Source organism: Rhinolophus ferrumequinum, chromosome 18, assembly GCF_004115265.2.
Source record: "Rhinolophus ferrumequinum isolate MPI-CBG mRhiFer1 chromosome 18, mRhiFer1_v1.p, whole genome shotgun sequence".
Classification (NCBI taxonomy): domain Eukaryota; kingdom Metazoa; phylum Chordata; class Mammalia; order Chiroptera; family Rhinolophidae; genus Rhinolophus; species Rhinolophus ferrumequinum.
In genome coordinates, this window is record NC_046301.1 from 32,123,771 (window position 1) to 32,149,912 (window position 26,142).

Below are 26,142 nucleotides of genomic sequence, written 5' to 3' on the forward strand. Positions count from 1 at the left end.
TTCCTCGGAAGCGAACAAGGAGGGTTTCTCAAAAGCAATTCTGCTACCTAATCCACAAAAGCTGCTGATTCTCCCAGTTCTTGGCCCTGAGGCTTCCTTCCCCCAACTCCTTCTAGTCGCCTTTTAGGTTCTGCATCTGTTACTCACTGCTTGTTTTTTTGTTTTTTTTTTTACAGGGTGAAGTGCTAAGCACCGCCTACCGTCGTGAGTGGCCTGTCACTCTGTCCCGCTGTGAGGTCGTGATTTGCGAGCTAGGCAAGTGTCGTCTGGCCCCGCCTCCGCCTCCCTTTGCCGCGCTAGCTGTCTCGGCTTTTATCCAAAGGTGGGGAGTAGGATTCGGACTGGCGGCACTTGGAGCAGGTGAAGAAGCATCTTTGTTCCGGCTGTTGCTGCTGCTCTTTCTCCAAACGTGGGTCTGAGTCAGGAAAGGACAAGCATTCTTCCTTTGCCGCTAGAGCTCCAGTGAACTGTTGCCCAGATCCTAGGCACTTCATATATTTCATCTCACCCATTATTCCGTTTTCACTGTGTAAATCACCTGCACATTTGTAATCCTGTGAATCTTCCGCTCAATGCCCAGAGCAGGGATTGAAAAGGAATTTCAAGTGTTTGAAAGAGGGCCCCCGCGGTCTGCGGGGAGCTGTCTGTGGTGCTGAAGCGTTCCAGGCGTTTGTCTCCACCACCACACGGAGTTAGACTGCACATTTGCATTCCCGGCTTTCTCATTCCCCCACACTTTGGATAAGACTAATATCAGGATCGTGAATATCTCTTCATATCATGGCCCCCGTGAGACACTTTCGGACATTAGTTTCGGGATTTTATTTCTGGGAAGCAGCACTATTACTCAGGTGAGTCCACTTGTTTTTAACAGTTGGCGAACTCAATGAAACCTGTGTACTAGGTTGCGACCACTTGTTATTGATGAAACCAAGAATGCCATTAGAAATTGACCTGTTGAAACCATCCCTTAAATAGTATTGTTTTCGATCTAAAATCATCTAGCAATCTCTTTGTTGAGATCTTTGAAAACATGTAAATTTGCTCTATTTTCAGTTATTAATGTATTTTAGTAACTGATATATTATTTGCAGCTGAGATTACTCTGGAAAAATTATTTTAGAGCCAAGTTTTTCCTTCTCAAATTACTATTAGATCTTCCTTTTTTCTAAGTGAATTATAAGTTCTGGATGTTATTCTCTGTTTGGAAGTTATAAAACATTTAGTTATTAGAAATAGAACATAACTAACTTTTTAAAAGGCAGAAAAAAATTAGGACATAAGCATTTACTGATCAGAGAAATTCTGAACATTGTTGATATATCCAGAGGTTAAGTTACACGAATCAAAAAATAAAGGCCTTGAAAGTACTATTTTCTAATGAGCTTAGTTTAGGTACTACATGGAGGCAAAATCATAACTAAATCATTAGATATGTTATATGTTAGGAATAATCTTTTTGGAGAAAGTAATATTATAAGAAACCAATTGAACAATAAAATTGTTCTATACCATGTCATTTTCTTATCATGTCCAGTAGGCCTCATTTTTTTCTTTTTAATTAATTTAAAGAGAAGAAGAGAGACTAGGCAAAAGATCAGATAATTTAACCACTGTTCTTAATTAAACAATGTATAAGCAAGATACTGCTCATATAGATTTTTGAATCATCAACATAAATTTTATTTTACTGTTATAATTACCTTATTATTATAATTTTTATTTTATGGTTCATAAGTTTTTCAAGAGGACTCAAATCAAATAATTAGAGTAACTAGGTTATGTATATACTGATTTCTATTTGAAGTATGTAAATATTCTTTCCTGGGTTGCTAGGTCAAGTTTTCATCTTTGGGTACCTTAGAAAAACATAATGTATTTCATAAACACTGCCTTACAGAAAGTTATATTATTTTGATATGACTGTAGTAACAGGAACTAGTTGTAAAGGTTATTATATTACTGAAATTATCGAGTTTTTCTTAAGGGGTTGAACTTGTAAACAAGAATATTTTAAGTGACAATATTTTAATATGACTTAATAAAGTTTTGTAACTTTACAGTTGTCACAAATTTTATATGTAGTGATCAAAGCAAAGAGTATAGAATTTTTACATTTATGGAAATTTCATGGAAAGGAGTACAAAATGTATGTTATAAGAGAAATTGATTTTACTCTATTTTTAGTATCTTAGATGGTAATATTAGATGATAATATTTATTTTTTCAAGAAATCAGGATAGTTTAGTTGATAGATAATTAGATTTTGGAAGTTTAATGTCAGTAACTAAAATGTTTTGGTCAATGTGGTCAAATTTGTATAATGGCAATTCACCATATTTGTTGTAATATATTCTTAGATATGTAATCTTCTTCATCATTAGAGCCTCTGGTGTTTGTCTAGTTTTATTGAAGTTCACAAAAATTGTATTTCAAATTCATGATCATTAATGTTAAATAATTTTAGTTAAAGGTGTTTATGAATAATCCCAAAATGTAATCCCTTAAAAAAGACATACCCGATATAGAAGTTTATATGATACATGTATTCTTAATCAAGTTTTCTTTCTTCTTTCATAAATTGAATAAACTTTTTCTTGATCGTAGACTAGTCTTAGATAACAGCAGCTCACCACTCTCTGAAGAAGTTTAATCTTTATAGGTTTTAAAGATTTAAACAATTTTTGAGATATAACATGTACCCAGAAAAGGGCACAAATAACAAGCTTCCACATAAAGTTTCACAAAGGTAACACATGTATGTAAAGAGACCACAGATCAAGAAGTAGCATTGCCAGTATCACAGAAGAACTCATACTGCCCCTCCCACCACCATATCCTTTCCCAGGCACTACTCTGCCCAAAGATAACCTCTGTCCTGACTTATGAAACAATAAATATGTTTTTCCTGCTTTTGAACTTTATATAAATACTCAATTGAATCTACTTTATTTTTATGAACATTATGTTTATGCGATTTATCCATATTGGTGCATGTAACAACAGCTTGTTTATTCTCATTGCTGTATGGTATTCCATTATATGAAGTCATGACAATTTATCCATTAGCCAGTAGAGGATTATTTGGGTATTTTTTAGGTTTTGGTTAGTGATGCTACAAATATCCTTGAACATATCTTTTTGTGACTACATGTGAATACATGCATTTTTGTGAGCTGTAAGGTTTCCCTAAAAGCTTTCCAAAGCTTTCCTTAGTGGAGGAATTTTTGGTTTAGCAGATACTGCATAGATTAGCTCTTTAGTAGACAGTGCAAGCTTTCAAAAGCAGTTATACCTATTTACACTTTTACCAGCAATGTCTGCTAGTTTTCCTTGCTATTACTAGTACAAAATTTTATCAGTGCAATATTATTATAAAAATTTCTAATACTTTCTTATACTACTATTCCAAGTCCACAGATGATATTTTAGTTCTTTTATCTTGGCATAATTTCTAGTTTTTAGTAAATAAATTTTATTAAGGCAAAAACAGCAGAACAAAAATATTTACTAACATAATACAATTAGAAGTATTCACTACCAGAATACGTCAGGTATAAGAATATAATTTTTTTTAAGGAGGATTTTTCTTTATTAATAAACACATGAGAAAATTGCATAAACAGACAAAAGAAATCTGAATATCTTAGTAGTAAAGTTTTTAAAAGTTTGACACTTTGCTCAGATATTGCTTTTTTTTGAAACAATTCTTCTATGGCATTTGGGTCCTCGTTCTCATATTAATAAAATAAAGAACAAAAACACCAGTGTTCAGCTTTCTTTGAAATGTAGATAAGTGATGATTATGAAGAGCTTGTGGAACAAATTCCAAAAGCAGGGGGACTGCCAAAAAAAATTTGGTTTAAATTAACTATTCTCATAACACAAAATTTTGATTTTCATCTTTACAGTTTGATATCAATATAGACTTGCTATGTGAATAAGTTATGAAGTTATGGTACATTGTGAAAGACTCAATATGTGAATTTAAGACTTCAAGATAATCACAAGTAAAATGCTTTCTTGGTTTACTTCAAAGCCTAAGAAAAACATTTTGGCATAGAATTTCTTGTTTTTGCTTTTGGTATGTTTTGGATGATGGGGAAAATCCTTTTTAATGTTAGCTGTATTTTCTTATGTAAGATACCGAAGAAAACTGTACTTCAAGAAATAAACTTTTACTATTATGGGATTTCTTATGTTCAGGTACAATAGCAGGATTCTTTGCAGCTTTTTAAAATTATGCCACATATAATATATGCTTCTTCCCTTTGTGTTTCTAACTAATCATATATTTTCCCAAGTAAAGCAGGATCGTGGCCCAGTTGTCTAGCCAATACTTCAAGCAGTTTGTCCTGCATATTTAGAAAATAGCTTGTAAAATGTTTCCTCTTCTATATAATTTTTCTCTCCCTTGACCACACAAGTATGTCCTGAGGCAACTCAATCAACAAATATGTGCTTAATATGCAATGTTAAACAATTCAACAGAATTGCTTAATTTTGTTGCATAAATACTTGTGCTGGGTACAATTTGGCTATGCATGATTGGGAAACTACCACTTTTCCTGTCATGCAACTTAGAGTCTAGCAAGGAAGAACGTACAAAAGGCCAAGTGACAAAAGAAAAATACAAACAACAATGTTTAGGGAATGTGAGATAGGGGAGCTATCCAGAAGGCTTGGTACTTGTGCTGGATCTTGTAAGATGCTTGTTCCATCAGCAAAAATAACATGTAAAGATAGTATTCATTCAAAATTATGACATGGGCATATAGTGTGCTTAGGGAATGGTGATGGTCGAATTCAGATGAAGGAATTCCAATTTATGGTTTAAAATCATATTCTACTAGCAAGAACTACTACTGTTGCTTACAATAACAAACCTACAAAAATATGAAGGAGTCACAGCTTCCTTTCACAATGGAATATGGGTAAAATTTAGAAGCAAATAATATAAGTATAACTGGATAGTTATTACAAGAGTGGTCTTGTAACGTGGCTCAAAATATTTCTATGAATTCCTCTCTTTCAGAGATAGAGTTTTTCTCAAAATTACAATTAATCATAAGATAGCTAATAATAACTAGTAATAGTAAGAACTATTTAAACAAACACCAATGACAAATCTACAAGAAGAAAAGACTAATATGCTAATTTTAGAATTTGGAGACCATGTTTGAGTTTTTCATCAAAATATGGAAAATCGTTTAAAGAAAATCAGGTAGAGGATTTGGATTGCTGGAAGAAAAGAGGACATTGAACTTGATTTGGGGTGTTTTGAGAGGTTAGCAGTAGACTTTGCTATCTTGCTGTCAGCTAGGAATGCAGAGACAATGCGTGAACTGTAGATTTAACTGTCAGTGTTATGATGGTGACCGTACTTGTGCAAAGAAGAAAGAACAGAGAAAATATTTGTATGTAATGATGGTAGAATATTCAGAGCAGGGCACAGAGAAGAACTCAGAGAGCTCTGAGCTACACTGTGGAGGTGACACTAATCATAACCAAATGACAGAGTCACAGTATCATAGTTTTATACTGTCGATCCCAAGGACCTCCTCTTATATCTCAATAGCCTATATCTTCCTATCACTTTTCTATAGAACCTTCCAATGCTCTAATTTCAACTAATATCATAAATTAGCCCACAGTCATTGATGGTACATTTTATTAACTTAAGTTTTCCCATGGATTTCTAGGGAATTATTTGGGGGAACATACATCTTTTACTTTTCCTTACTTCACGAAGCATATATAGTGGATCCTCCTTGATTTTCCCACCAAACCTGTCTCTTACCCTTGTCCACATTGTTATCTTTCTACTTGGATTCACAGTACTTATTGAAAATAAATTCATGCATGGATAAGTGTCTATAGGAAACGTGGGTTGTCTTTCCCCACTAGGAGAAAGGGATAGCTCTAGCTTTGTTTTGCTTGAGTGAGTGGCTCAGGATGAGAGACAAGGGAGTGACTTTCAGAGAACTGGTTCCAGAGTGAAGGCAGGAATGCCAAGACAGAGCCATGTGTTTAGTCACAAACAGAAAGTGTGTGATTAGAATGGGCTGTGCAGCCACAGAAAACGAAGCTATCCCAACAACTGTATGACAACCATACATATTTTAAGGACATAGAGAATGAAAGCCTCGGGCATTGTCAAAAGAGAAAACAATGGTAAAAGAAGAATAAGAACAATAAGAGAAGAAGGAGAAGAAGGAGAGGGAGGAGGAGGAGGAGGAGAAGGATGAGAAGGAGAAGGAGAAGGAGAAGGAGAAGTTAAGGAATAAGGAGTTCCCTTGAAGTGAATTTCTGAAATTCTTTCCGAATCTCCATACTGGAAATGCTTTTAGGAGGAAGTATTACCAGCACCTCTCAGACAATTTAATGCACAGAAGTACTCACCTCATTGATACAAATAGGAATAGCATAAAATCTAAAAGTCTCTGGAAATAATTTGTTGAATGGAATAACTTCTAATGCAAATGATGAAGAATTTTCTGTGAGTGCATACAAACATTGCCTTAACCAAGTGGGAGTTCAGGCTAGACCCTGAGATATTTCTGATACTGTTATACAACAACTGCTGACAAAGATGATTGGGCTTGCATGAGAGGTAGAAACTGGTCCGTCTAATATCTTACCTAAATTTGAGAATCTCGCAAAATATCTCTAATAGGTGGCCATCCTGTAAACTTGAAAATTTTCCAGCAATAAGAACCTCTTTACCTCAGAAGGAAAATATTTATGAAACAATTTTAATTAATAAAAACTAAAACGCCATTCTATACTCTCCAGGCCATAGTGAATGTCCTTTTTCTTTAGGTGGCTGCTTAAATATTTGTCTTTGTATATATTTTTCTTTCTTTTTTTCTTTTTTTGTTCTCCATGCTTGACCCTCCTGTTTGTGGAAAGTTTTCATTTGAGGCATGGTTTGAAATGATAACCTTTTCCATGCAGGTACTCTAATTCCTGAAGTTTGAATACTCCAGTTTCAGAGTGCCTGGAGTTTTTTACCTGAATCTCTCTATAACTTTATAAAAATGTATGGAGAAATAAAAAAAAAAGGACTACATTCCAGGCAGTGTGTGTTGTACTGGGGAAACAGAACCTCAGCTTTTAACAATATACCACTGTAGAGCGGAGACCATGTGACATCACTTTCAAATGTATGTTTTAGATTTTCATGCAAGTCTTCCCTCTCCCTCTTAACTGTAAGTCCCACAAGGATAAGATTGATTCTGATCTTTGTTTTTATCTCCATAATATTTAATTCAATGTCATGCGTGGAGTAGATGCTCCATATGTAACAAATAAACATTGTGGTGACATCTGCCTGTCATATGTCTATTTATGACTTTAGATTTGAATTCTATTTAAATCTGTGTTATTACTTGGAATGAAAAGGGAGTCTGGTGTTCAAGATCTCATAAATGATATAACATCAAACGGATCTCAGATGTTACCTAGTTTGAGACAAGGTTGTAAAACAGATAAAAACTGGCAGCATCTACTGGAAAAGTGATGGATTTTTTTCTCCTTATCATGATGAGAAACTGAAATTTGTATTGTACAATGCATTATTTCTCAAACTTTTTTCTCTATTATTACCTCGTAAGGAGCTTTTTAAAGATATTTTTAGACTTTTTTTTTAATTGCTCCCATGACATTATAATATCACACTACACTGTATATTTGCTCATGTATAATATATACATGTTTATATATAGTATATATGTATCATATATATGTGTGTGTGTGTGTGTGTGTGTGTGCTTTATAAATGAGACAATTTTTCATCCTTGAGATAAGATAAAACTTTCTCCCGTTCCCCCAGTGGTGACATCACCCATAGAGAAGTCATGGTACAATGGTTACTACTTTTTCATGATACTGCCTAGACTAGACTTGTATAGTTTTACCATTTGGAGTGATGATCTAAGAATAAAGGAAGTATTTACTTGTTTTGGATTTTATTAGAGCTTTGCAACTTTGTGAAATAAACAAATGGTTGGCATCATTTATCTATTGACACCCTTTAAGATAAGTTAATCCTAAAAGCATTAGAGAACTTAACCAACATCTTTTCCCATAAATGTGTATGGCTTCCAGAAGCCGCTTTCTATTAATAAATTTTAAATCACGACTGCCCCTACTAACATCATTGTTAGATGCCTTCCATAATTTCATACAACTACTTTTAAAAAGAATCTTGGAGAGATTATCATTACAGTCTATTTATTTTCTATGATGTTTGCCTTGTTTCTTTTTTCGTTTGTTTTGGTTTGGTTCAGATTGGCCATACAATACATACGATGGAGACGAGGGAGAAGATGAGTGATTTGAACCTCAATGAAATGACCACTCAAATGTCCTCCATCAAATGACTGGGAGGAAAATGTGAACTACATTTGTCTGGCTAATTTCTACTCAACTCACTTTCCCTTTTCAAAGAATCCTTCTCTGATTCTCCCCCCAAATCTACGTGAGGATGCGACCTCTGTTTCCAGGCACCCAATGCCTTTGGTACTGCACATATCCCAGGGGTGTGGTAATTGCCTGAGTACTGCGTCTAGTTCAAATTGTGAAGTCCTTGAGGGCAGGGACGGTAACATATTCCTAAATTCTGTCTCTAGGGCTTAAAAGTGTGTGGCACACTGAAAGGGCTCACTAATTTTGGAATAAAGCATTGTTTTTCCCCAAAAGCAGATGGAAAATTTCAAATAAATAACTCTCTCTAAGCATAACTAAAAATACTATGCTGCCTTTCTCTGCTTCTAGCATTCAAGGGGTAATTTGGTGCTTTGTTTTTTCTTTATTCCTAATTTTATTTGTCTATGGTAATACTGGTATATTTACCCGCTTGCCTCTTATCTCTCTTTTCTTTCACAGAAAAATTTCTCCAAAAGAAATCTACATTTTCCCATTTTCTCACTACTCACCTATGCCTCACTTGTTCCTATTTGGGATCTATTCCCACCTCTCCTGAAAGAAGCAGTGCTGAGTTTCCATGTGATAGCTTGCTCTCTTTTAAACATTGGAAAAATGGAAATAATACTTCATATAATAATGGTTGTAGCAAATAACAATGAAATGTATATATCAAATATATACACAAATATATAAAACTGTATCTTTAAATCGATATATAATTTTAATTATCTACTTTTTATAAGCTGTCTGAACTAGAAAGAGAAGACATAATTAAATGACCATCCTCAATAATAATCAAATAAATAATGCATTTACTCAAAGCATACTATTTAAATTTCTGTTATGGTACCTATCACAGTTCTGAGATCAGAATTACTGACAAGTTTTCAACTCTCTAGATAAACTGAGAACCATTGATATAACAGAATATTTGTTTTTGTCTTTTAATCTCTTTATTCATATACATTTATGTTTTAGGCCCAAGACACTATATAAAGGATGGTTGAATGATAATTTCTTTTTTGCTGGCACTTTTCAAAAATGTAGTCATGAATAATGACCCAAAATAGTAACAAGTATAAACATTGAGAAAAGGAAACATCTTTTTTAGGAATGGAAAGGAGTATAAATTCTTCATAAGGAAGAAGGGAATTTAAATAGATCTAAACAGTTGATGAAATTTGAGTGGGCAGAAAAGAGAGAAGAGCATTTCAGGCAGGGAAAGCTTTGTTAGCAGAGGTAACAGGTCAGCTTCCATGTGAAATGGAGGCTACAGCAAACTTAATAGCAACATTGCCACCATGGGACCTCCAAGTTTTGTTTTTTTCTCTCTAATAAACCTATGTTTTATGTTGTTTTAAGATGAATTTCCTGGGAAAAATTATATGACTATTGTAGGGTGTTGGAAAATATCAGCAAATGTTTATTCAATTAATAGGTTTCTCTATTTCTAAACAAAATGTTTATTGCCATCACTTGATATTAACGAAAGAAAATATTTGGATAAACTCCTTTATATTCACTTGTTCTGTTGATGTCTCTCTCTTTCTCTCTCCACACATACATACATACAGAGGGTGCCAAAAAACTGTATACTCATTTTAAGAAAGGAAAATACTGTATTAAAATTGTAGTACTCAATATAGACCGATAATAAAAGATGAATACGAGTCATGTTTGACTTCTGCAATTACAAGAGGTGCTCAAAGTGGTTACCATCAGCATCCAGACACTTCTGAGTATGGGAGACTGCTGCTTGAGCAACGTTGACAAAATTGTCCACTTGTATACATTTTTTGGGCATCCCTGGTATATACTTGTTGGTTGACTTGTATCATTTAAACGTATTTGCTCTGTGTATCAGAAGTTTGAGGACTGAAACTTAGTTATTGGTAGATTAAATAAAACAAAAATCCAAGAAAAGAAGATTTATGACTTTTCATAGTTTTATAAACGATTGCATTTCTGACAAGGAAAAGAAGAATGATGTATGTAATGAGGTCTTGACCTCCAAAACTTAAAAATAATCTCTCTCTTAAATTATTTTCTTATTAAAACATAATAAAACACTCTAGGATGCATTAAATGGTATTTTCCACTAGTTCTTAAATCATTCCTTTTTAAGAAGAGACCTACTTTAGTCTATTGAAACACTGAGGGACCCCACTTTGTATAGCATATCCCACTGCCTAGTACAAATGAAGAAAACTCCTGTGTCTCTTGCCTCTTATATTATTTATTGGAAAGAATACAGGTAACAGAGGATTATATGAATAAAGCTATTAGAAATCTTCCTCTGCTTTAGGTTGTTTCTTTGTAATGACCTTAAAACACTTCTACATATTTTTAAAATTTATTTTTCAATTATAGTTGACAACAATAATATTTAAAAACCCTTATTTTTCCTTTAAGTCTCTGAAATTTAGGGTATGTCATTCTCCCTTCCCCAGTCCCCATCTCACACTGCTGGCTGAGCGATGAATGGATAACATCTGTAATAATTGTGGTGTGCAGATGTGAAAAGTCCTTCCCTGACTAGGGCTTTGCTCCTCAAAATATGGTGTTTTAACCAGGAAATAATTATCACTAAGAACTACAGATTCCAAACTCCACCATAGACTTACTGAACCCGAATCTGCATTTTGTCAAGCCCTGCAGATAATAGACAAGCACATTCAGTTTTGAAAAGTATTGTTTTAAGAACATCAACCTCTAAGGGATGGGAAGAAGGAGAAATGCTGGAAACAAGAAGTTATGTATAAGAGAAAAAGGAGAACGAGATTATGTCATAGAACCTAACAGAAGAGTTTTGGAAATGAAAGGGTGATCAGTCATATCAAATGCCATAAAAACAAAAATAAATATGAAAGATTATTAGTAACCTCTTACGTGCATTTTTGGTGTAAAAATACACCAAATATGTTAGCTTAACATTGAATGGTGAGTTAAAGAAAAAGATAAATACAGATTCCTTTTTTTCAAGAGGCTACTAGAAGGGAAAGTAATAGTGTGCACAGTTGAGATAGGCAATTCTTGGTTTGTTTGTTGGTTTTGTTTTGTTTTAAAAATGGAAAAAGATTTGAGCTTGTTTATAGTCTGGAAGGAAGAAGTCAATGGTTTAAGAAATGCTTAGGAAGCGACAGAGAGGTACAGAAGAGAAGGGGCGAAATCATTCACAAGATGAAAAAAGAGTGTTTAAAGAGCAGTAGTTGAAGGGTAGTTTTTGAACCAGAAGAGTGCTAAATCTTTCTGGAGGACTAGATATGAAGTTAGAATAGGTGCAGAACATGGCAAGCTGTAGATATAGGGGCTGTGATTTCATAATTCAGCAGTTGAATGCTCAATAATCCCTTTGAATTGGGAGAAAAGGTCATCAGCTGAGATAAAGATAAACTATGAGCAGACAAGTTTAATCTGCTTCAACAGTTCCAAAACAAAGAATAGAGCCCAGTCTACGTTACTTCTGTTACATGGCAGGGATGTGCTCACAGCTTTCTTAGAGGATTCAGTCCAGCTCTGTTGCAGCAGATACTTCATCACTCTGCACAGGAGAATGAAGCCTAGAGACCTAATCTGTATTCAGACTGCACTGAGTTAGGTGGCAAAGCCAGAGGTAGAACTCACATCACCCAATTCAAATTAATGGCTTGTTTTTCCAAACAAGCACTGCAATCTAGGCTATTTGAGAGTGGAAAAGGAAATGATCACATCAATTTTTAAAGGGTGAAATATGGTCCATTCCATTAGGATCACAGTAAGACTTTTTAATTAATATTTTCATCAAAAATGTAAAAATGAGACCCACTTTCAAAATTTTAGTCTTTGTTTTTATCCACAGGCACCAAGTTTGGGAACATTGGCATACATTTTGTGTTTGCACCTCTGAACCCTTTTCTTTTACATCTTGAAAATGGCTAACCTTTTCTACGAAGCATTGTTTTTAGGGATTTTGTTATGCATGGTTAAAGGAAAACATATGTTCTTACTGCCACACGAAACAACCACTATAATGCAGAGGGTTTTAACATCCTTTTATTTCTTGGGAAACTGTTATCATTTTGCCTAGATAGTTTAGGTGTACACAAAGAAGAAAGGTGGAGAGGGCAAAGAAGGAAATAGAGGTGAGACAGACGGATAAGACGGGAGAAGAATCAGAGTAATCTCAGCTGAATATTAGCTTTAAGTATAATATTAACATCAGGGGTTACATCTTGCTGACCTCTTTTCTCTCTTAATTTTTAAAAAGAATATAGTCCAATAAAAAAATCTTAATGTAGAGGCTGATTTTCACTAGAGGGAAATGGAGTAACACTATGCTCACTGCTATATTTTCCTTTCCTTATCACTTCCAATTATAAACTCTTTTTTGCTTTATTGTTTGATTCCTGCCTTTATCCTATGCCATTTCTCCCTCCTTAAAGGAATGCAGTGGTCAGGCAAATGTGGGGTTTCCTACACCAGAAGAAGAAAAAGGTTCAATCTGTCTTGAATAAATCTAAGCCTGAACACCTTCCATTGAAAGGTGACACTAGCATAAATATTTGTAGTCACACAAATGGGGACTGTCTACCATAATCTGAGTAAGCCACTGCTCTTAGGGAAAAAAAAAATCTTATTATGACTCCATTTTAATATTCTGTGTACATCTTTTTTGGGTTCAGAGACTCCAGAGATTGGTGCTTTAAAATATCATGTCGTTATGTCCTGAATCTTACTGATTTGGGGATTTATAAAAATGCATTTTATCAGTAGGTATTGATGCAAGCACAATTAGTTGAAAATAGAAAGTAGAGAGTTCAAATTAAGGTAGTAGTACTTCTGTTGTATTTTATGTATGTATGTATGTATGTATGTATGTATGTATTTATTTATATTTGGTAAATACCTATAACAGTTAAAATCTCAAGTAAAACTGTGATTTCTGTGTTATCTCTGCATGGTGCGATTAAGGTACTTTTTTTCTTAATTTTATTGTATTAACATTTTTTATGATTATTTTGTATAATGCACATATATTAGATTAAAATAAAATGTATAGTTTTTTAAAATTAAATTTATTGGGGTGACAATGGTTAGTAAAGTTACATAGGTTTCAAGGGTACAATTCCATAACACATAATCTATATATCACATTGTATGCTCCCCGCCCAGTGCTCCTTCTATCACCATATATTTGACTCTGTTCACCCTCTTCTACCATCCCCCTTCTTACCTTCTGTAGAGTATTTTTAAAAACAAGCTTAGTGCATATTTGAAAGGTCTAAGAGGTGTTTTGCCAAATAAGATTTGATTCAGAAGAGAAACACAATTCTTGATCAACATTTTCCCCATTGGTATAATGGAATCACTTTCAAGTTGTCACTAGAAAAATGGTTCTGAAACCACACTCAGTGATCTTTTGGTAAGTTACACTTGTTGAGATATATTTGAAATATAAGTAACAGAATACTCTTAAATTGAACTTTGGGTGATCCATCCCTTATCAAATTGAACTCTAGAAAGACTCTAGATATTGTAGCCAAGTAGTATATTAACGGTATTTGTTGATTTAATGAAATGAGCTATATGACACAGTCTTTGCCGTCAGCCCTGATGTTTCTAGCTAGCAGAGGAGATTATGTCATGTAAGTATTACACATCAACAATGGCAACCAGTGAGTGATAGAACCAAATGGCTTGTAAGAAATCAGTGGAGAAGGGATCATTTCCCACTCCGATAAACAAAGGAAGACAATATGGAGGACATGCATTTACGCAAAAGAATTGATAAAATTCCTTAAGGCAAATATGTAATCCGGGCACATTCTGGATTTTGAAAGATTACTACTGTGAATCCTAGAGTACTTTCTGACTGAAGGAAAAGTAAAATCTACTATTCTAAGAAGACTTTATTTTCCTAGTTTTGATTTTGTTGGTAACCTAATGTTTTTAAGTTTACTGTCCAAAAGCACGCTGTATTCCGCAGTCAGATCAAATTCTCTGACTTTTTTCAATTAATAAAAAAATGTTGAGTTGGTGAAATCTTTGTACTTCCTGCTTATGAGAGAGAGAGAGAGAGAGAGTGTGTGTGTGTGTGTGTGTGTGTGTGTGTGTGTGTGTGGTGAGTGAACACAATTAGAATAAGAGAGTTTCAAAAGACACTCTGTAGAATTTTGGTCTAGAATTAGGCTAAGGGACGAGGTCTTTTGGACAAGAGAAATGAAAAAATACTCCTTCCCAGAAGGAAGAGAGGGGCAACAATATTTAAGAGAAGCATTTTGTAGTTGGTGATTCATTTTAAGAAATCAAGTGCTATTTCACTAATTTGACAAAATAAGTCATATTGACAACATAGTTCCCACTGAATGTTGCTATAGGGATTCAAAATGTAACTAGAATTTTTTGAAAAGCTATATGTTCAACTGCTGTAATAACTGATATATATCAACCTCAAATCTATATTTATAATTTTGAATTTAATCATTGTAGACAGTTAATTAAAATCAATTTCAAACTATGTAAATTTTACTTATTTATAATTACTTAGGTAATACACGATTATGTTTCCAGTATAAAAATCCAAGTATTTCAGATAAATCAAAACTCACCCTTGGTCACCACTAGTGTCTTAGTCCTCTCTTTAGAGATAATGACAGAAATCATTTGATATGTTTCTTTCCAGATCATATTCCATATATTTATGTAAATATATGTGCATATAAAGAAATACAGATTTTTTAAAAAAGATAAAATGTTTTAATTAGAGGAGTTACCCTGCTAACCCATTCCATGTTGTTTTCTTACAAGGGGATAGAAGTCTATTAAAACGTTACCCCAATAAACTTAATAAAATAAGTGTTTTATCAAAAATGTTTACATGGAATTAGGACATCAAATATAAACTTCAGGAGAAGTCTTTGCTATAACTTTCACCTGATCTTTCCAAGGAAGATATTTTTTTCTTCGAGAGGAAATGTAAAGTAGCATCCAGACAAAGACTATCTGTGCTCTACTTTCCAAAGAGACAGTGATGCTCTAAATCAAATAGAGGGTGCTTTTATTGCTCTCTGGAACTACACTAAAGTTGAAAGAATTGAATCCCTGACCTTGTCAGATAGCATCTTTGGGGAAACATATCCTTCCTTGCAGTACCCTCCTGAATACCTAACTTCTATGAAAATAAGGATAATAATAAATTATATGACTTATTGAAAATGTATTGAGTTTCATAGCAACCTATTTTATTATCATACAGGATCATCTTGGTTTGAAAAATATATTATTTATTGCTCTGGTGACATATTTCACATATTATTTATTCATTTATTCCCCAAATATTTACTTACTGTCTCCGATTTGCTAATCAATATTCTAAGTATTGAAGCTACAGCAGTAAACAAACAAAATTCCCTGCTCTTATAAAGTTATCTTCTAAGAGAGGAAAACATTAAAGTAATTAAGTAAAATAAGTAGTATTTTAAATAATAAGTTTTATAGAGAGAAGTAAAGCAGAAAGAGAAGAGAGAAACTGTGATAAGGGTCTAAGGCACTTTTAATTAAGTGATTCAATTTGTGGCGAAAAGCGGCGAGGACCGAGAGACTCAAGCCGCCCGCAGAGATCAGGGAGAACACAGCTTTATTACCCTGGCGGGCTCAGCGGGATTGTTCCCTAAGACTGAGCACTTACTGGGGTCGGGTGCTTTGTTTTATAGGGTTAGGCCTCCGGGCTGGGGGGGATATCTGGCCGGGTGCTGGGGAGGTCCATCCCTAACAGCTGTGATCACTTAACCTTGTTTTGACGGGAAGGCCTCTAACTCTGGTGCCTGCTGGAGACTGCTCCGATGAGCTATCGGAGGAGGAGGAGGAGGATGGAGCTCCTAGCGGTGCCCGCAGGAAAAAACGTCCCAACAAATTAGACCCTTGAAAAAGTTATTTGAGTGAAGACTTGAAGTGATGAGGGAGCAGTAAATGTGGCTATCTAGAGAAGATTGTTCTAGGCAGAAGGAATGGCAAGTGTGATGGTCCTTAGGTGCCAGCATGTTTATTAAAATTATACAATAAATCATCCAGTAAAATATTACTGAAAATTTTTGTTTCTCAGTACCAATAATTTATTATAGTAGATAAGTTTCTCTTAGAGGTTTCAAAATTTCTTCTAATTCAACAGGTCCAAAACTGAACCCAGTTTCATAACTCTTATACCTGGTTTCCCTTTTCACTCTGTCCTATATCAGTGAATAGTTTTTCCATACACACAGTTGCTCAAATCAGAAAGCTAAGAGTCAAAATATTACTTATCTATTGCTGCATAACACATTATCCTGAAATTCAGTGGCTTAAAACAATAATAGATATTTATTAGCCTCAAAGTTTCTGTGGGTCAGAAATTCAAGAACAGCTTACGTAGGTGTTCTCACTCAGAATCTTTCATGAGGTTACTGTCAAGATGTCAGCCACGGTTGTAATCATACGAAGGCTTTTGTAGAAGAGAAATGACTGGCAAGTTGATGAGTTTTACTGGTAGGAGCCCTCAATTTCTCCCATGTACCTATATGAGTGTCTGGGAGAAAAGCAAGTGATCCAAAAGAGAGCTAGGTAGCAGTAGCAATGTGTTTGATGACTTAACTACAGACTTCACATGCCATAATCAAGTCACTTTACATAGTGAACATTCAAGAGGAGAAAAATTGGGCTCTACTCTTTGAAGAGAGGAGTGTCAAAAATTTTGAGTATTATTAAAACCGTCAGAATCATGCTTGGTGCATTCATTTCGTTCACATTCAGGAGCAACTCATCACTAAATGTGGATTTCCTTAGTTATATCTCTCAGAATTCTTCTGCTCTTCTCCAACCCCACCGCTATTAAAATTACTTAAACTATCCTCAGCTCTTACCTTGACCACTTGTTTCCAAATGGGGCTATAAACGCAGAAGTCCCTACAAGGCACTGCATGATCTGGTTCCTATGGCACTCTCCGGTCTCATTTTTTATTATCTTGACATTCATTGTCTCTATTCCAGACACACTAATATTCTTTTAGCCTCTTGTACTTCCCAGGATACCACAGGTTCTAAGATATTTTCTCTTGTATTTGTCCATTCAGTCTTTTCCTGCTTGAAATTCTACTGTTTCAGCAGCAACTACTCCTACAGATTTTCAATGAGTTTTATACAAACTGATAGACTTCTTTTGAATTATTTAAAATCTTGTTAGAATAGCAAAATTGAAACAAAAGTATTAAAGGGAAGACAATATAAATCTCAAACTGCTTTAAACATTATTCAATAGTTGAGTTCTGAAGGACTGAATGTCCTGAATAGAAGTTATTTAAGGAAGATCAGTGAACAAATGTGTCAGTTAAGGCCCTTACAACTGCACGTTTGTGATGTGACTTGCAACCTCTCTTGCTAAAGTGCTTTCAAGCACAAGTTGAATCCATGAACTGGGATGAGTTAATCAAAATTTTTTCTTCTACGGTGCTTAGTATTTCTTGATGCTTGTCTATATTTTCTATACTTAGTTGGGTTTCATGAGATCCTATTATAACTACCCAGGGCCCTTCTACATAAATTAGTTTGAGTGAATGTCTCTTTATTTTGCTTAAAAATATGCCTGATCAAAAGAGTCGTGGCATCAAATACAAAATTCAAACACTGGCTTAAGAGCTTGGCATTTTTTCAAAACAGATGTGTAGATTGTTATCTGGTTTACTAAATATATCTGTGACAAATGTGTGCCCCTTTAAATCTCCATGTTTATACTGGTAAGAGACTATCTAACTTGCCTAAGGTGAATCAACTAGTTAATGACAAAGCTGAAACAAAACGTAAGCTTCCTGGCTGTTCATCTGGAGCTTCAACCACTGTAACATGATGACTTTCATTTAATTAACTTGTGCCCTCAACATATATTAGGGGCTATGAAGTCCATTGTAGGTCAATGTACCTGAAACAGTTTTCTTTAAAAGAAATCAGTCATTAAGAAGCTACAAATCAATGAGTTAATTAGCTGTGTTACGGCCTTTCAGTTCTTTTAGTTGAAATAAGCTGATCCCAAAACTATAAAGAAGTAACTGTTACCCACGAGAATAGACAGTTTTCATAGGCATTAGAAAAATTACCATGAATTTTGAGCATGACATTTTGAAAGTGTTTAGTAAAAATGATTGATTTTATGATAAAAATAAATTTTGTAGGTCAAATAAACAAGATCGTATACAGATGAGAGTTAAGAAGCCTTATGTGACTACATTATCTAATCCTTTGTCATCTATTTTTATTATTGAATAGAGTCCTCCTCCCCACTCTTTTCCCCACCTATAACCCTATATTAACCCTTCACAAACAAACACACAAACAATATGTAATTTATCACTAACAACTAGCAAACATTGAATATAGACACCTCTACTAAGCACTACTTTAAGTAAGCACTGAATGGAAACATCATTGCAATATCAGGCCTAGTTAAAAAGGCAGACTTGACATTCCAATTTACAACTGTCTAGGTCTACCATTAAATGATCATTTTCAGACATAAAACCGATGATTTCAGTTATACTCTCAGATTTTTATGTCTTGGCTTTTTCCTATTTCTAAATTGGGTTCTATGATCTTCCCTGATTATTCATTAGCATCACTCTTAACTTGGGTAAAAGGACAGAAGGAAACAAAGGTTGGACACTCTCTAGTGTCTGATGCTTAACCTCTCTATCATTGTATTTAGTTAATTCATTTCAAAAATATTTGCTCAGTCACTCTGGATGCTCTAGATTAGTCAGTCATGATGGAGCAGTCATGATTTTTGCTTCAATAGTAGATCCTACAAAGTAGGAGATAAACATTGATTGACTAATGCTATTAAAAATGACAATTGCAATTGTAACAAGTGCTACCGATGAGAGACACACACTTGAGAAATATTTTAGCAGGATTTTACAAAATCAGAGAGAATAGCTAAGGCTTCCTGAGGAAATCATGCTCAAACCTAGATCATAAAGATAAGTAGAAGTTAATTAGATGAGGAGAGGACCAATAAGCATTCAAAGCAAAGTTAATGGCTAGTGGTAGGTTGTAGCAGGGAAGTTGAAGGGGACATGATGAGATGTGGTTGGATTATGGATCCAAATTAGAAGGTAGAGCCAAATGGATAGAGATGATTTGTGAATAAAAAGAGGAGTCAAGGGTTGCCAAAGATTTACATCCTGAGAAATGGAAAGATGAAGTTGCCACTAACCAAGTTTGAAACGAATGGAGAAGGAATAGCTTTGTGTGGGAATAGCAAGAGTTTGGCTCATGTTTTTATTAGAGCACTAGGTTGCCAGCAATCTATGATTTTATTCCAGTTTCAAAAATTGAGATGATTCCAAGCTACGCTTAGCTTCCTGCTAAGACTTCTAACTTCTGGTTCATTCTTATTCAAAAGTTGTAATTATTTGAGATTTCAAACCTAATCAGAGGAGTTCACCCCTTTGGTGAGTCCTGGATTACAATTTTTAATTAAATCCATAAAGCTTTCAAAACTTGTACACAGATTGTTAACCATTCAGCTACTATGAAGTTTATTACCATCCTTAAGGGAAATGTAGCTCTGAATACTTGGCCCACTTTGTGAGTTTTCTGTATCCTTAGTTCTTAGCCACATGATTTTTCACTTTGTTTTCAGTTCTCCAACGGACAGATTTTTTTAAACCTTGTCTGGTTGTTTTTAGTGGAAAGTTTAATTTGATTTAAAACATAAGCTTATACATTTAATATCAAAGTGGCCTGGCAAAAAAAAACAAAAAAAACAAAAAAAACGCCTCTCTATACCTTAGTTTCTTCATCTGTAATACATAGGTAATAATATCTAACTAGCAATGTTGTTATGAGAATTAAATTATATCATGTATATGAATTCTTTGCCTGAGAGATCAAGAAGCAACTATCATTTTGATGGTTAGGTAAATTAAAATAGCCCAGGCCTCATGTTTTATGCAGGCCTCAGTCTATTCATAGTAATGCTACCATCTAGAAACAAAGTGGGGCACTCACCTGGGCCCTGAGGAGCTTCCCACAGACATCTTCCCTTCCTAAACCAATGTTACAACTGGACCAACCCTTTTGGTCTTGACTGTGATTGCAAGACGCTGTTCAGCAATAACCATTAGGAAACTTGGGAAAGACACAGGTTATTACTTACGAGACCTGGAAATTACATAGCACACTTGGGGCCACATAGCGAAGTCACAGGTAGAGAGAGAGAAGTAGTGAGGGAAGAGTACAGGGAGGGGTTTGGGGTTCTGCTCTGATAGGGGTTGAAGGTGGGGACCTACAGTTTGGCGGGCTCACTCTTTATTGGTGAATTTAAAACATAAGAGAGGGAATTTAAAGTGCAGGAAGAGAAAACAAACGAGTAGCCCAAATGGTTAGTTATTGAAATCAAGATCTCTTAAAACAAAGGAGCCTCTTTATCTAGCCCTGTGGCTGGCAATGCGTTTATTCCAGATAGTCTTTGAAGTGTGCCTCTTTGAAATGGATGCCTCAGCAGTCAAAGCTTAACTCAGGCCCTTGCATTACAAAAAACAAAAATAAAAACACGTCAGCACTTACACTACACCCCGTCAAACTGCTGGTAGAAATGAGATCACTTTATAAAATGATAATCACATTTCACTGACACATTACTCACAGAGGCAAGAATCAGGATCCTAGTACCCCGAAGGTTTTTTAATTAATTTTTAATTATTTCTCTGAGTTTGGAGAGATATTCTAGAATAGTCCTTTTCTATTCTTTCATTTCGGCCTCCTTTTAAAATAATTAATATCATACAATCAACTTAAAGCCTGCTTCACTGCGTATGTCTTCATGGCAAAAAATGGTTCTTTTTCTAAGGCAGTGTGCTTAAGGATGAATTACTCAAAACTTCATCTATTTCCAGACATCCTAATTTCTCTTTAGGTCTCTCATAAAGAGACTGAAGCCATAAAGAAATGGAAAGAATGCTCATCTTTTCTGTTCTGTGTTTTATTTTCCAGCCTGCGCTAGAAATATCAATTGCGTGTGTTTCAACATCTTAAAAATTTCCAAATAATAACTGTGAAACATTTTCCCCATGGAATTGTAACCCTAAAGGACTGTTTTATGGAGCTATAGAATACATGGTAAACTGTTTTTCTCCATCATACCGCAGACCTTCTCTGCCTCAGGACCCTGGGCACTGATTTATCCCTAAAGGTCATCCTTCCTTCTGTACAAATCAATTCATGAAAACAGATACGTGATTTTCAGCCCCATGTGCCAAGACTTGTCTCGAAACCACATTATGTTTCCCAGTTACAACTTTTATATTTTCTCTCAATTTTAAGGTTCATTTAGCAGAGGTAAATGGGTACTGACAACTATATTAAATTCACCTTAAAGCATCTATATTTAATAGTTATTTTTGTCCTCCCAAAGTACATATATTTTACTTTTTTCTCTCTTCGAGGAGGAAGAGAAGGGAGAGAAGAGGTGTGTAAGGGACTTTCTGCCAGTCTCTTAGAAACTGAAGTCTCTGAACTTTCAAATAGCATGTCTTTATATAAATAAGATTACATAAAATACTTAAATGAAGAAAATAAGTTCATTGATGGCAATGTGTTGAAGCCCACACACAGTTTCTGAGAAAAGTTAATAGTAAATTCAGTACTTGGTACAGCATAGAAAAGAAGAGCCAAGTGTGGGAGGCAGGCAAAGTTACACCAATTTTGAGATTTTCATATATAAAAGACTTGTTAAAAATGCAAAGCTGCTTTCAAAAGTACTGATCATGCGTAATTTGCTAACAATCTTAGTAATCTGCTATAAATATGACAGTTTTGTTGAAACTAGGAGTTTTAGACAAAAAAATGGACTTGATGATAAAGTTTCTTATCCAAAGTTAATCTTAGATTCTTCCCACTAACTCCTCCTACCCAGAGTTTTAAGAACTTAAAAAAAAAAATGTGTTTGAATATGTATGTACGGATGATGTTGACTATGTAAAAATTAGAGTAAGATTCCAGATTAGTCATACGGAGCCTCATACTATGTGTTTATTGCTCTGAGCTCTCTTAATTCTGATTGTCTGAAGACAGTCTACTAATGTTCATATGGTGCAAATCTCAGACAATATTGTAATAGGAAGAAAGTTCTAGGAGAAATATACCAGGGCAAGTGTAGTAGGTGATGGGAAGTCTTTCCATATGCATAGGCTCCACTCCTTTCAGAAAAGGAAGGGATAGACTATGTGTATGTAGAACTGCTTTTTAGCCAATTACTCAGTGTCATTTTGCTGATCATAACTTCATTTGCGTCAAAATTGTGAATCTTTAGAAATAAAATCAGTTGTCCAGAAGCAGTTGGATGGCTCTAGTGTCATAACAGTGAACATAACTAGTAAAGAAAATTGGGGAAAGAAAAGGAAATTAGAATAACTCTTTGCTCAGAATTTTCTAATTTTTACGTAGGCATCATCCTACAGAGCTTGGTGGTAAATCCCTGTTACAAAATGTGAAGGTTTTGCTCACAGTGTTAGGAAGAAGGGAGCCAGCCAATCATCCTCTTCACTCCTGCTCACTGATACTTCCCAGCGATTCTCTGTAGACCCCAGATGGGCCCTGACAGAGTAATCTACTGAACTGTGAATGCTTTAAAGATTCATACTACAATGAATTTTTAAAGATTCATACTTACAATAATGTAAGACCCAGTCTATGATATGATATGATATGATATGATATGATATGATATGATATGATGATATGATATAATATAATACCAGGTCTTATATAGTATAATATAAAACTGGGTCTTATATTAATTTTTGCTCCAAAAGACACATTAAAGCTGATTGTCCAGTAGGTCTTATTTTCAGGGAAACACGGTATATACCTTAGCATAGTACTTTGCACCTAATAAATTATATGAGAACTCAAAAGTCATTGTTTCAACATTTAACAGATATTTAAAAGCACTGACTCTGGCTAGTGAACACACAATGCAGTATATGCAAGATGATGTATTACAGAAATGAACCCTTGAAAACTATATAATTTTACTAACCAGTGTCACCCAAATCAATTTAACAACAACAACAAAAAAACACATTTTGGCATGAAAAAGAATACTTTTATGTAACAGAAATGTACTATGTTTTTATTTTATTTTATTATCTTATTTTTTTGCTTTTGTTTTAAATGAACTTCTCTCTGTTTATAAAAGGGTTATAGAAAATTGGGTATTGTATTTTTAAAATAATTTGTCATCTTTTACCTGTTCTCACTCCATCCCAGTCCAATGTGTATTCCATGTATTCTTCTCAATTCAACAATCAAATTATATTAGTGATTTTATTAATTTTAAGTACCATGTCAAAAGAACTATAAATAATTTCTTGCTTAAATTTATAGTAATTTTTTATTTTCAGTATTAAAAATACTATATTTAACTGTAAAATAAATAATATTTATTATAGCAAGTATGTAATCTTGATAGATTTGTGGTGTCAGATGAAATGGCTTGCCTTTCTAAGATTATTTATTGGTGATATCTATCTTCCATCCTACACTCTGGTAGCAATAAGAAGTGTTGCGTTTTCCTTCCTTAAGCTAATTTTAATTACTAATAGCATAAACCATGAAAATTTATATTTTTAGTAGAAACTGTTTCAACAGCGTGTTGATCATTAAAAAGGTTTTATAATAATAACCATTAAAAAGATTATTTAACCTTTATTTAACCTTTAAGAAGATTAAATACTGAGGTTATGATATATATATATATATATATATATATATATATGTATTTATATACTTACATAAATATATAAAATTCCCCTGTCTTTTGAACTAGTCCAGGTATGATGAAGACTCTTTGAAGACATCAATAATGGTTGTTAAATAAATAAATGAATGAGCTTCTATTCACAAGATTCTAGTCCTCCATAAAATGAATTTTTATATATTCCCATCGCTGGTGAATTAGTGTCATGATCTTTGAATAATATACTTGGAAACAAATATTTTTGGCAATAAGAGCTTATTTCAAGTGGACTTTTAAAAGTATATATGTCAAACTTATAGATACAGAGAACAAACTGATGGTTGCCAGGTGGGAGATGGATTGGGGGGCTGGGTGAAAAGGTGAAGGGATTAAGAAGAACTAATTGGCAGTTACAAAATAGTCACAGGGATGTAAAGTACAGCACAAGGAATATAGTCAACAATATGGTAATTACAGTGTATGGTGTTGGGTGGGCACTAGATTTATCGAGGGATCACTTTGTAAATTATATAAATGTTTATCCACTGTGCTGTGCAACTGAAACTAATATAATATTGAATGTCAACTGTAATTGAAAAATTAAAAAAAATTTTTTTAGAGTACCAATGTTGGATCAAATTTCACGAGGGCATGATTATTATAGTAGCCCAGTTATTGTTTTTCGAATATGTCACAAAATGAAGATTACATAGATTAACAACAATAAATTATTAACCTTAAAAAAGATCAAGAATGATTTCATCGTATTGAAACAAAATAATCTTGTTTTTATTATTTAATTATTCAAATAATTCAGATCTTGAGAGCAAATAGTGCTGGGTAGTAGGGTTTGCAGCAGCTGGGCCAATGCAAGCATGTGTTTGTATGCTTAGTGGCAGAGGCTCGCTAATGATCTGGAGACATTGTGGTGAATTATCTTGCTTCCATTCAGAGCTTTGTCATACACAGAGGAAGCAGGTAGAACATAGCACACATTTGCTACTCTCTTTATCTTCATAATATTAAAAAGTCAAACACAGAAATATCTATTGGCAGGATCATATCACGTTAAGTACAGAACATTTTCTCATAGGTGGATTGTCTCACTCCGTTATCTTCCTATGGGTATTCAGGGATTCAGAATTCCAGGAGTTCTTAAGTAATGTGATGACATGCTACAGAATGTACAAATATCACATACAACTAGCATGCCAGTCCCTACCACTGCTTGAGTGTTGGGCAATAATTACAGAAAAAGCATATACAGAGGACATCTCTAGCCCCACTTCCGGGAAATATTCAGTAGCTTTATTCCTCACATTAGTATAAATAGCAAACTTTTATAAATAGACTATTACAATGGATAAATGATTGCTTGATATGAGATGGAAAGATGTTATTTTTAAAATGTTCTTATTCCATGTTAAGATTAATGTTGGTTTGCAACACTTGAAAAAAATTTATTTTAGAAGTAGGTTAACAAAAACTATTAGGAAAAGACAGACTTTTTGGAACATGGTTACTGTATGAATGGAAGCAATTATTATCATTAAAATTTAGCATTTATCTGCCTAAAGAAATCAAATTACTTTTATTTTGCTAAAATTGTTGGCATGCAGTGGAAATTTTTATTCCATTTCTGTCCATCATTTTTTCTTTATTGCGCTAGCTACTGCTTAATATATCTGAAAAAAATATGTAGCCAGATTTTGAAAATGTTCACTTAACACTTGCCATGTTGATAATTTAACCTTCTCTCTCTCTCTCCCCCTTATGAGAAAGAAGAGAGGGAGGGAGGCAGAGAGAGAGAAAGAGAGAGAGAGAGAATAAATAGAAATAATTGCTTTATTACTACCATAAGAATAACTATCAATATAATATTTACTGATATTTAGTCAATTACAGTTTTTGATGATTCATTATGAGGAAACCCAAAAGGTAAACCTATCTTTTCTTTTTAAAGCAAATCT

General features: G+C 34.1%; 1 protein-coding gene across 2 annotated transcripts in view; it reads left to right on the plus strand.

The window, feature by feature from the left end:
- The first annotated feature begins 336 nt into the window (after positions 1-336).
- GLRA3 (glycine receptor alpha 3) overlaps positions 337-26,142 on the plus strand; it is a 141,412-nt gene continuing 115,606 nt past the window's right edge. For both annotated transcript variants that reach the window (XM_033134602.1, XM_033134603.1), the window contains exon 1: positions 337-851. In XM_033134602.1, coding sequence (XP_032990493.1) covers positions 781-851 — 71 coding nt within the window. In that variant the 5' untranslated portion in view covers positions 337-780. The remainder of the gene's footprint in view (positions 852-26,142) is intronic.